General features: G+C 38.5%; 1 protein-coding gene across 1 annotated transcript in view; it reads right to left on the bottom strand.

Annotated features, from left to right (window-relative positions):
- Nucleotides 1–9,199: 9,199 nt before the first annotated feature.
- foxp2 (forkhead box P2) overlaps nucleotides 9,200–13,645 on the bottom strand; it is a 122,667-nt gene continuing 118,221 nt past the window's right edge. The window contains exon 19 of the mRNA XM_047389793.1: nucleotides 9,200–13,167. Within this exon, the coding sequence (XP_047245749.1) occupies nucleotides 13,023–13,167 (145 nt within the window). The 3' untranslated portion in view covers nucleotides 9,200–13,022. The remainder of the gene's footprint in view (nucleotides 13,168–13,645) is intronic.

Below are 13,645 nucleotides of genomic sequence, written 5' to 3'. Positions count from 1 at the left end.
ATTGGATAAATTCTATATGGAGCGCCGGGACAACAAAGTGACCCCAAGGGCAATAAATAAATTACAAGACATTAAGTGGCATGGCTTCAGGCCAAGGGGGGATGCACTTTGGCAAAGGGCCATCCAGAACACATGGTACAGTTGATCATGGTATACAGCTAGAGAATTGACGGAAAAGGATTGTTTAATTTGTACTGTTACCCCTGGAGCAACTCCGATTGTCATTCCAGAAAAGTATACATCTAAAGAATGTGCGCTGGTATAACAACAGAGGTGCAGAGATGGGGAGTTTACTCCCAGCGTAGGAGTTGTGTCTTTCTTCAAGTTACCAATGTGTGGTATAAGTTGCAGAATCCTGTATGGCTCATGCAATTCGCACCAATATTTAGACAAGTGGAAAGGTTACAAGTTTGAAGCACTGTGTGCTGAATTTAACCTTAGTAATACACAAAGAAGTCCTCCACAAAATTACGAGGTAGACTATGATGCAGAATACGAATGTTTTGCCAATGGAGGTTTTGAAAATGGCAAAGGGGTTGAAGTGGGCAACACAACAGTAAAATGTAATGTGACTTGGGTGTTGTCTTGGTTTAAACACGCAAGTAGAACACCAATATTCGTTGAACCTCCGATATGGTATCAGAACCCAGACTTTGTAGAAGAGGATTGTGAAAACATTACCATGTCCATTCCAAAATTATTCTTTCTAGGAGACCAAACACACCCGGTGGCAGATAGCTATTGGATGTGTGGGAACGATGTGCTAGCGAATACCTTACCCCTTCGGCGGGTACGTCTTTGTGCACTCGTTAGAATGAAACTACCTATAACTTTGGTGTATGAAGGAGTAAAAAGTATGATTGGAATAGATAAAAATAGAACGAGAGTTCGCAGAAGTTTAGGTGATTACGGACTGAATGAAGGTGTATATTTGAATCTCATAGGCCAACCACGAGGAATTCCTAATAAATTCAAAGCGCGACATGAAGTCACAGCAGGATTTGAATCAATTTTACCTCGGATCACCGTTAACAAAAATGTTGAGTGGATAAACTATGTTTATTATAATCAACAAAGACTAGTTAATTTTACGGTTGAAGGGTTTATGGCTTTAGGTGACCAATTACATGAGACAAGTAGAATGGCATTGCAAAACAGGCAAGCTTTAGTTTGGATTTTAGCAGATAAGGGGGGTGTTTGTCACATGTTTGGCAATCAATGTTGCACATACATCCCCATGAACACAGCCCCAAGAGGTACCTTCAGTGCCATAATGGTCAGACTCCGCAAATTAAAAGAAGTAATGAAGGAGAATGCGGGCAAGGACAGCTGGTCGTGGAAGAGTCTGGAGGAAATATTTGGCAACTGGGGAGCGTTAGCAGTAAAGACTGGATTAACCTTGCTAACTGTATTAGTTGTGATATTCCTACTCGTGTGTTGCGTGTTACCAATCATCAGAAAGTGGGTTTTGGGAACTGTGTACCGATGGATGACTGATGTTGGGAAACATCAGAAGGCCTAATATGTATAACAACCAGGACCTGATGGACTTATGATTTTATTTATTTTTTTAATTTTTGTCATTTCCTATTTTTCTTATTGTTACAGTATTTACATAATGTACATCCAATACCTACCATATAGACATGTAAAAATGTTACAGACCATATACTGTTTTGTGAGAACTTTGCAAGGATGGAAAATGTTACCATCATGTTTTGTATTGGCAGTTGCTCTGTCCACTGATGTATTTTGTTTTGTATTATCCATATGTGTTCGGGAACTTGGAGCCATGATGGCCGGAAATCCGGTGGGACTGCCCGTGTCCGAAGAGACTCGATAAGATGGACATTGAGGACGTTCGAACATCACAATAAGGTGATGTCATTTATTCGTAACAAAGCCATATAAAAACTTCCGTTAATAGCATATTATTGGTGACGGTCAATATTATGTGTTTTCATGTCAAAGTAGGGGTTGAACTGCCATTTCTGTTTAACAGTTTTCTCCTGGTTATGTTATATTAGGTAGGTAAGCATGTTGTATTTCTTTTTGAGGTTCCTTTGGTAAAGTAAGGGGTATTCTTGAAGAATAGGCCTTGTTTTGTTTGTTATTTTGGCCTGAGTTCACCCTGAAGCTATGATAATCACTTTAACCTTATGTAAACATGTTATAACTGTTTTGACAAGAGTCATTAGTATTGTGAGGGATATATGTGGAAGATGATATTAATGTGAGAAAAAGGACTATAAGGATGTGGTTTGGGAAAATACTGGTCAGTGTTTTCTGTATGTCCAGGAAAAAACATCGGGAAGCTGCCATCCAAAGAGACTCTGGTGGTTTGGGGACCCCTCGTACGTTGGGCGTGGACTCACAGACATATGGACAGCGCTTGTGGACCCTGAATCAGGACTAATGTGATGGCAGAACAATAAAATTGCAAAAGACTGACCTAAGAGATGTGGAATTGCTCGGAGTACGGAGTCCACATGAGGATGCAGCAAAGGACTTAATGGATGTGTTGTCATGTTATTCTATGTCATCCTATGTTATAATTTCAGAATCAGAATCAGAATCAGAATCAGAAATCAGAATCAGAATCAGAAAAGCTTTATTGCCAAGTACGTTTTGGACATACAAGGAATTTGTTTTGGCGTAGTCGGTGCAATACAGTACAAATTAAACAGTATAAACATATCTACAATATAATATAAATATATGTGCACAGTTTTAAGTGAGTGAGAGTAAATCAATGTTCTATGTAGTGAGATTTGCTGAAGGAATGTTCTGAATCATGTTAATCCATTTATACTTATTTATACATACAATACAGAGATTTCTCGTTCAGATTGGCCGAGAATGGGATTTCTCTGAGGCTTCCAGCCGTTTTTCCCCGCCTTTTAGGATGGGTGGGTTTTTCGACTGGTGTGCCCTAAGCCGACCTGAAGGTCCCCTTCATCAATACGTAAGTTTGTGAGGTTGATAGACATGGATGCTTTCCATGGGTGAATTGATGAGATGTGTTCCTGAAGGAGACTTTTGGGAAGAGCTACAGAGTAGCCGGATTTGGTCTAATTAATGAATAGGTTAGTCTACCATAGTCTAACACAGTTAAAATAATGTGCGCATAGGAGCTCTAATTAGGATCTTAATTAATTAGTTGAACCCGAAATTTCAGACCTAAACAAGAACAATCATATAGAGTTGCTTATTAATTTTGTATACGAAGTAATTTCATTACCTTTCATAATCGTTCACATTTTTCCTTTTATTCACTCATAAACAGCACTTATACTCACAGGATATTTACAGTATGAATATAGGATCTCTCTCTCAGTTGTTAATTAGATTGAAAACCTAATTAAAGGGGGGATATGTGGAAGCGTAAAGCTCCATTTAACTAGATAAAAAGTGTTATTATTGTCTTTACCATAATAAAATGAACTCTGTGATAAGTTCACTCTGAGTGGAGACATGCAAGCTGTCTGGGAAACATTACATTAGAGGAAAGTTCTTGGCGAGAGGAAAGACAAATGAGCTTGTTGTTGCAGGCCGCCAGGAAATCTGGCGAACACTGAGGGGTCAACTGACCTGAGATTTTGCAATCCAGATAAAGTCATGAGAGTGTTATTACAATATGTCACGTACGCCAATCTGATGTTTTCCAGATGTTGGACAGGAGTGTATTCTCGGAAAAACTTGAGATAACAGTGTGAATGTGCCAAGGAATGTTATATAACAGAGAATAATGATTTCAATTGGTCAAGAAAGACCCCAATACACACTAATGCTTTGTAATTGTATAAAAACCGCCCTTTAAAAAGTGAAGGGAGGGTGACTTCTGGAATTTTTGATGAAGATGTTGCTTTTGAAGAATAAAAGTACCCTCTCGTGAGGTTGTTTGAAGAGAGAATATTTCTGAGTACTGTTTTAATTATTTGGGCTCAGAGATCCGACCGCATTGCTCCCAAAGTGGCTGATCCATTCAAACACCTGTCACAAGATGAAAGGTGGGAGAAGCCAAATGCAGGAGTTTCCTTGGGGGTACAATTGTGATTTAAATAGGTGGCACATTTTTCATTTAAAATGGGAAAGACATGAGATCATTCATCCATCCATCCATTCATCCATCCATCCATTTTCTATACCGGCTTCTTCCTTACACAGTCATAAGAGAGCTGATGCCTATCTCCAGCACTTTTTACGGCCGAGAAGCGAGGTACATCCTGGACAGGTTGCCAGTCCATCGCAAGACATGAGAACATGGCATGCAAAAATATGAATGTATCCCATAGAATATGAGTACGAGTACGAGTATCTAGTTACTGTTTGTAGAGATTTTGCATGAGTGTAAACAGTTTGAAAGGGTACAGTTTGTAGAAAAGCAGCTCCTTTTTGCCTTCTGATGTATATGTATGTGTCTTTGACTTATTTTTTAGACTTTACAGGTGCAGAGAATAAACTTGTCTGGAGGGGCAAAACATTTATGATAAATACATTTTTGTCATTGGAAATTTTCATTGGGAAAATCACAAATTATTAGCTGTGGATGTTAGCATGCATACAACAGCATACAACATCTGAACACCGCTTAACTGTACCCCCTTCTCGTGCTTTATAGAACAATTCTTAATTTAACTCCAAACACCAATACAAAATGGCTCCCTTCCTATACTGGGAATTACATGGCATCTGGAAAGTAATCACAGCTCTTTACTTTTTAACATACTATGTTCCACCCTTACTCCAAAATGGATTAAATGATTTTTATTCCTCAAAATGTAGCAAATGACAAAATTAAATTGTTTGAAATCTTGGTCTGGTAGGATGTTCAACATTGGTAGACAGCCATTTTTAGGTGTTTTCTGATATGTTCAATTGGATTTAGCTCTGTGCTTTGTCTGGGCCAATCATGGAATTTCACAGACTGATCCTGAAACATTGGAAGAGGAACCATTGCCCAAGTGTAACGTATGGATCGCTCTGGGGCAATTTAAGGAATTCTAAGAAGCAGATTTGTTGAAATATCTATGTTTCTCTGCTGTCAGCTGCCCTATGGGAACTAGTCACTATACTACTGCCAGATACGTTATTGCCACAATATGATGCTGCCACTACCATGCTTCACAGGATGGATGCTGTTGGCCAGATGATTAATTTTTTTTTTCTCCAGACATGAGACTTGGCAGCAGAAAACTTTTTTATTTGGTTTCATAAGATTACATGGATGCTCTTTGTGTGACAATCTCTTATGTGCTTTTTGAGAATGTCTAAGTAGACTGCCAATTTACCATAAAAACTTAATTGTATGCATCAACAATAGTCTATGTCCTTGGCTATTCCCCTGTTTCCACAAGGGAACACTGAAGTTCTTTCTAGTTGACCATTGGGTTCTTGAACACCTCCTTACCAAGGTCCTTCTTTCTTGGTTACTCAGTTTAGGTGTGTGGCCATTTCCATAGAGGGTCCTAGTGGTTCCAAACCTCTTTCATTTTGAATAATGGAGACCACAATGCTTCTCAGGATGTTCAATGCTACATTTTTCTACTTATCCCCAGATTTGTACTGTGAATCATCAGTCTTATCTTGGGTGTCTGGAAATAATTCCTTTGACTTCATTGCTTGGTTCCTGATGAACTGAATGTTGCACAGGTGGACTCCAGTCAAATTGTAGAAAATGTTTTTGTTTGTTTTCATTCATTTTAATTAAATTGCAAAAGTTTTTAATAAAGTTTGTTGCATTATCATTATGGGGTATTTGCATTTAGAATTTTGAGGTAAAAATGAATTTAGCTCATGCTGAATTATGGCTGTAACTAAACATTTAAAAAAAAAATTTAAAACATAACCGGATGCCTTTATATAGTAAAAGAGCAGACTGTATAGTGATCAAACAGACAATTTAAGAAACAAGGAAGTAACAAACGTAATGAGTTTCTTTAAATGAAATGGCAGCTAATTCCCATAACTTGCTGCCCTTATTTGGGTGAGTTTGATTTTGAATGAAACTACTGCTAGTAACTTTTTAAAAAGATACTTGTTCTATGGAAATCTAAAGCTAATTAAAGAATTTAAGTGTAGCTCTAGATTTACAGCCATGAGAGTGTTTGTTTTATCTTATAACCTAAACTAAAAAAGTGTTAATAAGTCTCCAATAAATGTATTGCCCAAAACAAATTTATTTATTTCCTCACTTTTTTGAGTATAATTCCTTGCTTGCCATGTAGTACACAGCGCTGCCACTCTATATTAGAGGGACTTATTCCTCCCCACCGTTCATGTGGAAACGGCTTGCACCACCAGCTACCCTTTCTTTTATTCATTGCACTGTAAATAACTCCACTTTATGAAAAGCAGCCAGTGTGACTCACAGATACCTCTCTAACCACAACCCCTTATTATTTCATGGTCTTTGAAAGAAGGGTCTATAGCTGGCTGCTCTCACACTTTAATGTCGGCGCTCCCTCTGATGTTGTGTAGTACACAGCGGTCCTTGTTGCGCTCCGTATGCAATCCCTCACTTGAATTCACAAACACTTCCAAGTGCATAAACAGCACAGAAGACAAGTGTCTTGCGAGCCAGCTAATGCTCTGGAACACTATTTGCTGAGGAGATAACAGGAGCTTGCCATAGTTGATGTCTGGGGAGGACAATTGTGTCTGTGCGCCTTTATGGAAACAGCTGTTGTTTGCTGACCTCCCACGGGACATCATATGGCAGGGCGAAATAACATGCATCAGGTATTATGATTAAATGACCAGTGGATGGGATTCAAAAGGCTTCCACATTGTCCCTCTGAGCATTCTTTGGAACGTGTAGAAGGTTCTCGGTATACAGACAAGCTAATGGGCAACCTATTGGTCATGGTAGATTCAGCCTGAATCTCAATGAGTATGTCAGTGTGCGGTTGCTCCATGACCGACAAGGTGTGGTAGGCCTGCTGGACATGATTTAGCCACATAGTCTGTCAGACCATTCAACATTCATCAATCGGAGGGATGAAAAGCGGGGTTTGTTTTCCCTTTAAAGTACCAAGAGGAAACCGCTGTCTTAAGATTTTAAAACTAAATATGTCTGCTGCAATTTCACAGCTTTCTTTCTTCTACATGATGCTGAACCTCGATGGTCAGATTTTTTTCAACATCATCATTTTTAACTGACTTATTAATGTGATTTGTGCCTAGACATGGACTTGTATGAGATCCGCACAGAATGATAACCTTGAGTTTTAAGAAGTTTGTGTTAAAATTAAACAAACCAAAATGTATAACATGTTGACAACACTTTAAAAAAAAGAAAATAAACATTTATTCCTACTGGTGCTAAAATAATACACCTTATTGATTTTATTTTTTATCTACATCAAATAATTATTGTTATTTTGATTTTACTGCAAGCTTAAACGTTGAATAAATACACACTAAAATTAGTATCACTTTTTTTTAAGTAAACATGAATTTGCTAGTTAATTGGTCAGATTATCTGCTAGGGTAGAGCCAGCAGTTGGCTGCTTTACATGCATGTCAATCCCAGCTTGCCAACTGTAGCTTTAAACAGCATTGTCCAAATAAACCATGCATGTCTTTCACAAGCAGAAATGCATGTGTGTAGTAAGTGGTGGGGAGGGGGCTGGGCTTTATTACTCTATGGCCCATGCAGTTTGAGGAAACTCTGATAATTTATCTTGCATCACATCCAAAGGAAAAGATGTGCAAATGTAGCTTCAAATCAGCATTACCTTTATAAGAGTGATGGATGTAGAGTTGTGATGTTTACAAACTAACCAGATGAGTTGATTGTCTCTTTAGCACAAGCAGCGAGAATCAACAAGGCACTTTTATGTTATTGTTGTGTTTACACAGATGCACAAACAAGCTCCTCTTTTTCTTCTCTGGTTGGTGAGACGAATAACAGGCACAAGTATAGGAGAGCAGCAGATTTGCAAATATGGCATGTCTTCTGATACCTAGTTTATACCTGCTGTTCTGGCATCTTGAGAGAAAAGCACACGTTTGGTCCTGTATGCACAGCTTAAAGGAAACATAGTTGGAATATTTATGGTTAAAATGGTACATAAAATGGCCAGAAAGAATGTGACCAAACTTTTTAGCTGTCGAGTTGCCTGAGAAGTGACCTCCCTTTAGAGACTCTTCTTCTGCTCCCAATTGTTGAAAAAGGGCAGATTTGATCTGGAGCGACGTCCACTGTTTAAAATAGAAACTGCATACCAAGTGCCTCACTTGTCAAAGGGAGGTTTGGCATGTCCGAATTCTCTCAAGACATCTCATAGACGAAGGTATATCCGCAGCTTAAGTTGTCTGCACTGCCTTCATATGACCAAGTGGTAGACTAATATATATTTGAAGTCAGTGGCTGTTGACTCAAAAAGTTATAGATTAGTTATAGAAAGATGAAAACATGCAGCAGCATTTGGATGCAATTTTCAGATGGCAAAAACAGTGATTTTTGTTTTCTGTGATTATTTCCCAGATAAACTGAATTACGCCAAACTGCTTTTTGAAAGGAACATACAGTACATTACACTCATTTGTGTTTTTCTTAGCCCAAAATATTTCCAAACAGCTGAATCTGTCCTTCTTGTGAACAAGGGAACAGTGTAGGAGGTTTCTTTCAAGCTACTGACCGGCATTGCACAACAACAAGTAAAGAAGGGGGAACGCTGCGTTGCTCAGTGCTCGATGAACCCATAAAAAAAGTCAAGGCCCATGTGGCTCTTTCTCTGGCAACTCAATAAAAGGACTTGAAACCATAGAAATGAAACCAGCCTGTGCATATTTTTTTTTGCCAAAACTGCTTTAAATAAAGCCTTTTTGGGTTTGTAACTTCTCACAAATCCATTTCAAAAGCAACATTGCTTTTCACACTGGGATATGCTTGTGGTACATGAAAGCAGTGGGTTTGAATCACACACAGGCTAAACCCATTACAGGTCCAGAGGGGTGGGCAACACATCGCCTTGTCCTGCTCCTCTAAACAAGGCTCCAGCTGCCAGAAAAAAGAAAACATGTAACATATACATTAAAATTTTATAATTTTTTTTCTCTCTGAAGCAGCTCCTGAAACCTTAAATGTGTACTGCCATGCTAGATTTTCATGCCTGTGCCTTTGTGGAATAAAAGATAAATGCGCAACAGCGGAGACGGAAATGATTTACTCTCTGATGCTGGTGGTAGACAGTTGCTTTTTCAAATTCCAAGTTTTGGTCCTTTATTTTATTCAGCAGTGAAATGCCATGAATACAGAACATAATGTCTGTTACAATTCTCAACCATGACCTTCTAATGTCAGAGAACCTTTAACATATGGACACAGTACACAGGAATGAGAAGTATCAAAAAAAGGTTGAATCTTGATTAAAATAAAAGAGAATAAAAAACTAAAATCACCAATTACATAAACATGTTTGCTACAGTCCCAATTTACTGTATACATAGGGGGGAATCATATTCTCAATTATTAGAGAAGGATAGCAGTAGAAAGGATACATGACTCAACTGCCAGACATAATGCTTCATAAAGTATGCACAGAGGTACAAGCAATAAATACACACATTAGGTTAAAGCCTTACAGCTACGCAAAGCAGATGCAGAAAAAGCAGGTTTGCTATTCTTAGCGAGCAATGAGAGAGAAACAGTAAAAATTCAGGTAAGTCAGAAAAGAAACACAGAACTCTCTTTTTTTTCCTCTTAGAAAAAAGTCTGGTAAATTTCATTGTACCACCGACATGATTTTTTTTTTCTTTTTACATAAGTATGCACAATTATCAAAATACAGACAAAAAAATCAACCCAGAAAATCCAGACAATCCTTAAATCTAGTGGAGGAGCAGATCGCAGTTCTGGAGGTCTTTCTGGTATTATGTGCAAGCAACTATTTTAGACATTTTTTTTTTAACTTAATTTGTACAAAACCCATGCAAATCTACAGGTAATACGCATTCTGTGGCTGACAGGTTTTTATCCCTCTGAGGTAATGCACTCCTATGCATTTTAACATGTAGGCCATCATCCTGATGATTTTTATTATATTTCTTTTTGTTTCCAGTCCACCAAATGATTTTTAGACATGCATTTTTAAAAACACAATATTCCCCTTACAGGTAATCTATACATTATCTTTCTACAAATGTTTGCAGACAACCTATCACAATGCGACTCTTCCATATATCTTGACGCAGGGAATGTAAACGTTGGTTTTGAGCCACGTCCTATGAGACAAGTGTGGGAAAGTGGGACAGCTCTCGAAACTCGTGCAATCTGTTGTAGTTGCTTTGAAGTTGTTGTGCAGAGGTAGAAGCTTTTAGAAAGCTTTTTTTTGGGTAAGTGGGAGAACCCTTTTTTGTTTTTCTTTAAAATCAAAGACGAAGTGCCCTTCTTATTTGGTGTGATAAAATTATTAAGAATGTCTTTTTTTCCCAAGTCGTTTTGCTGACTCCTAGCCTCTTGACACTGCACTGACTCGTGAATGCGTGAGGATATGCATACAAGCAGTGCTTTTGTACAGTACCAGTGTGTTTTATGCACTGGCCTCACAACTCCAATGCAACGGAAGCACAGTGTGGTTCAGACTTTGGTCAGAACGGGGCTCCTTAAAAAAGCCATTCTGTTGTGAAAACAGTAAAGCTGACCACCTGGTCTCTGTATGTGTGTATGCCAGACTGGAGCATGGCATGAGTGTGAGTTTTAATGCTTATCCTGTACAAGAGGAGGCAGAATTATGTGTAACTTTGGTTTACTGAAAACAGAAACGCCCATTAAAGCAACAACACTTCAGGATCAATTCTTCCCTTTGCCAATTTGTACCCCTATTTTGTACCTACACATTGTCATTCCAACCCCTCCTGCTTCCGTTTCGTACCTGTAAACAAACCATTTCGATACCAAGTACCTGTATGACTATATTTTTGGTTATGGTTTGGTATTTTCCATATGTTATCAACATAAAATTGGCATAAATATGGCCAGATCTCACATGTAATTTGATTCAGTTGTAAATTATCCAAAATCTTTGTATTGCATTTTTTTCTAAATGTTTGTGGCTCTGTCAGCATTTTGCCAGTTGACCCAAATGAAATATGTCCTCTTGCTGGTAGATAATATTTACTGGAGTCATAATCTCCCTTCCTTACAGTAGACTATGAGTAGATTAATGATAATCCCTTTGAACCATTGGTTATCAAACAGAATACTAATTGGTTTGGTCAATTCGAAATGTCCACCAGTAGACGGCACTGTATTGTACCCGAAAAAGTTGAGTACGAAATGACCAAAACTGCAAAGGTACGAAATGGTGAAGGGGCAAAATGACCAGCACCCGATGCAGGCTTAGAGGAAATCGATTGGATGTACTTCTTCTTCTTTAAATACAAAGTGTGTCGTAAAAAGCTGACCACCTATACAGAATACACTGTATACACATTGTATAAGCCTGTATGCTTTAGAAAATGTAACCAACGTATTGGGTGAAGTTAAAGCAAATCTTACCAAGAAAAGGTTACCTTAGATATCCCCCTTCCACAATGGCTATCGCTGTTTGCTTTTTCATGGTACCCAAGCCACAATATTTTATATTAACTTGAAATTATGACTTATTTGGCTTCACTAGATAGTTTTCATGTTTGGTTAATAGTGTTTTCAGTTTTGTGATGCAGCTCAGAACAAAAACCGCCACAGAAGTAAAGACGTGAAAGTATTTGGACAGTCCCACCTAAAACAAAACAACATCCAACAGGTTAGAATATAAAAACAATGAATTTCGATGTGTAATGGATAACAAAAATATAAAATTAACATAATCTTCACAACATCAAGATGGTTTTGCACTTCTATTGAATACACAAATGTTACATTTTGGTCATGGTCCACTTTGCCTGGCAGAAGATAACCGGAGCGGACATTGTTATGAGTTCCCGAATTACACATGAAGAATTAGCACTCGTTTCTGCTCTGGTCATCTTTGTATAGGGCTAAATGAAACGATCCCAGAGGTTATTCCAAGGTAGTTTGTGGACAAATAAAAGCTTCTCTTTGAACTAGTTTAAAGTCACAGAAGGCGAGACCATAAAGAGGAGTTTAGTGGCTTCTGCCTGTAAGCTATTGGCCATTGCTAGTGTTGGCTTTGGTTTCTAGCTGTTGCCTGTCACTGTTTGCAGGTAGACAAAGCTTTAGAACACAGAGGTAAGAAGAGCAAGAGGAAAGGTAGGCAGAATGCATTTGTTTTGTAAATGGCGCTTTCACACAAACTGTTATTCCCCCCCCACTTCATTTTAGACTTTTAATTACAAACACATAACAGACTGGAAGCTGACTCTTTTTTCCTTGTTTTTCTTTTCTCTGAACAGTCTTGGTACTGCAGTTGGGATTCGAGGAATGGCATTTACAGTTGGTGAAGTCTAATGCAAATTAACAATGGCAAAAAAGCAAAAAAGATTAAAAAAATATTTGCTGATTTTAATAATACTAGCAACATACAGGCAGTGACACAATTTTCCGAGACTACTTCTGTGCAAATGATAACAGAGCAACAACTTGAATTGAACCAGCAATTGTCTCTAGACATTAACAACTACTGTGGGTTGGGTTATTCACAAACATAAAACGTCTTCTTTTTTGGCAGTATAGGAGGCTGCTAGCTTTAACAGAACATGATTTGCTTTTTGTCTCATGTCCCCCCCCCCCCCCCAATCCATGAGTCCATCATCCTTTCACTGTATGTGGCCACGCCACCCCCAAATATAACAGGTCTCAGAGAGGCTTTTTTCTTCTTTTTAAAACAGACATCTCATGACTGTCATGTTTGGGAATCCGAAAGGTCTACAACAGAGAGTTCCTTTGGATTGGTCTCTATCCAGACACATGCTCAATAAATAGTCCCAGTGGTGAGAAAGAGAGTCAGCTGTGGTTGCTTGAACTGGTGGAGTGGTATCTAGCCTTGCGGGTCTGTGTAAAAGAAACAGTGCGGTAGAGTGGAGGGATACGTTGGCCAAAAACCGTATCCTAGTCACTCCAGGTCTTCCGATAGGTTCCCTTCCTCCAGCTCCCGGTCATCATCAAGTTCCGGACTGTGATTGGCTGTCGTCACGAGTGACATTGGACAGTCATCGTCATCCATGTTGAGAGGCTCCTCTTTCACGTGAACAGATGGCCTGTGAGAAAAACAACATTGTCAAATAAATGTTAGATTTTTCAAATAATTTCTAATAAATTTCTTCAATTATTGGCATTTGCAGGGGTAAGGAAGCTGAGGAAGGAAATCCTGCAGAACCAAGTTGTCATCCCCTTTACTGGTTTGAAATCAAGCAAGGTTCACCAAGGTTTTAGGGTGCAGGTAATTTTACTATTTTGTGTCTCTGTAGTTTTGTTTATTTTATATCAGGATTTTTCTGACTGAAAAGGGGCTGTCAGCCACAAGGCATTTCATAGCAAGCATATGCGATTTCGTACCTGCCATGGGGACAGTTATACCTGCTTTGACAATTAATGAATTTTTTTATATTCAATTTATCGTCTACTGTAAGAAAACTTAACCACAAAGAATAATAAACCGATGGGTACATGGGTCATTTGAAGTAAAATGTAGGAAATTGCAACAAGTATGTTGGGAATAAAAATTGGGGTGAAATG

This window comes from Girardinichthys multiradiatus, chromosome 17 (assembly GCF_021462225.1).
Source record: "Girardinichthys multiradiatus isolate DD_20200921_A chromosome 17, DD_fGirMul_XY1, whole genome shotgun sequence".
NCBI classification, from domain to species: domain Eukaryota; kingdom Metazoa; phylum Chordata; class Actinopteri; order Cyprinodontiformes; family Goodeidae; genus Girardinichthys; species Girardinichthys multiradiatus.
The sequence above is the reverse complement of the archived record's forward strand: the minus strand, read 5'-3'. Positions and strand labels throughout refer to the sequence as shown.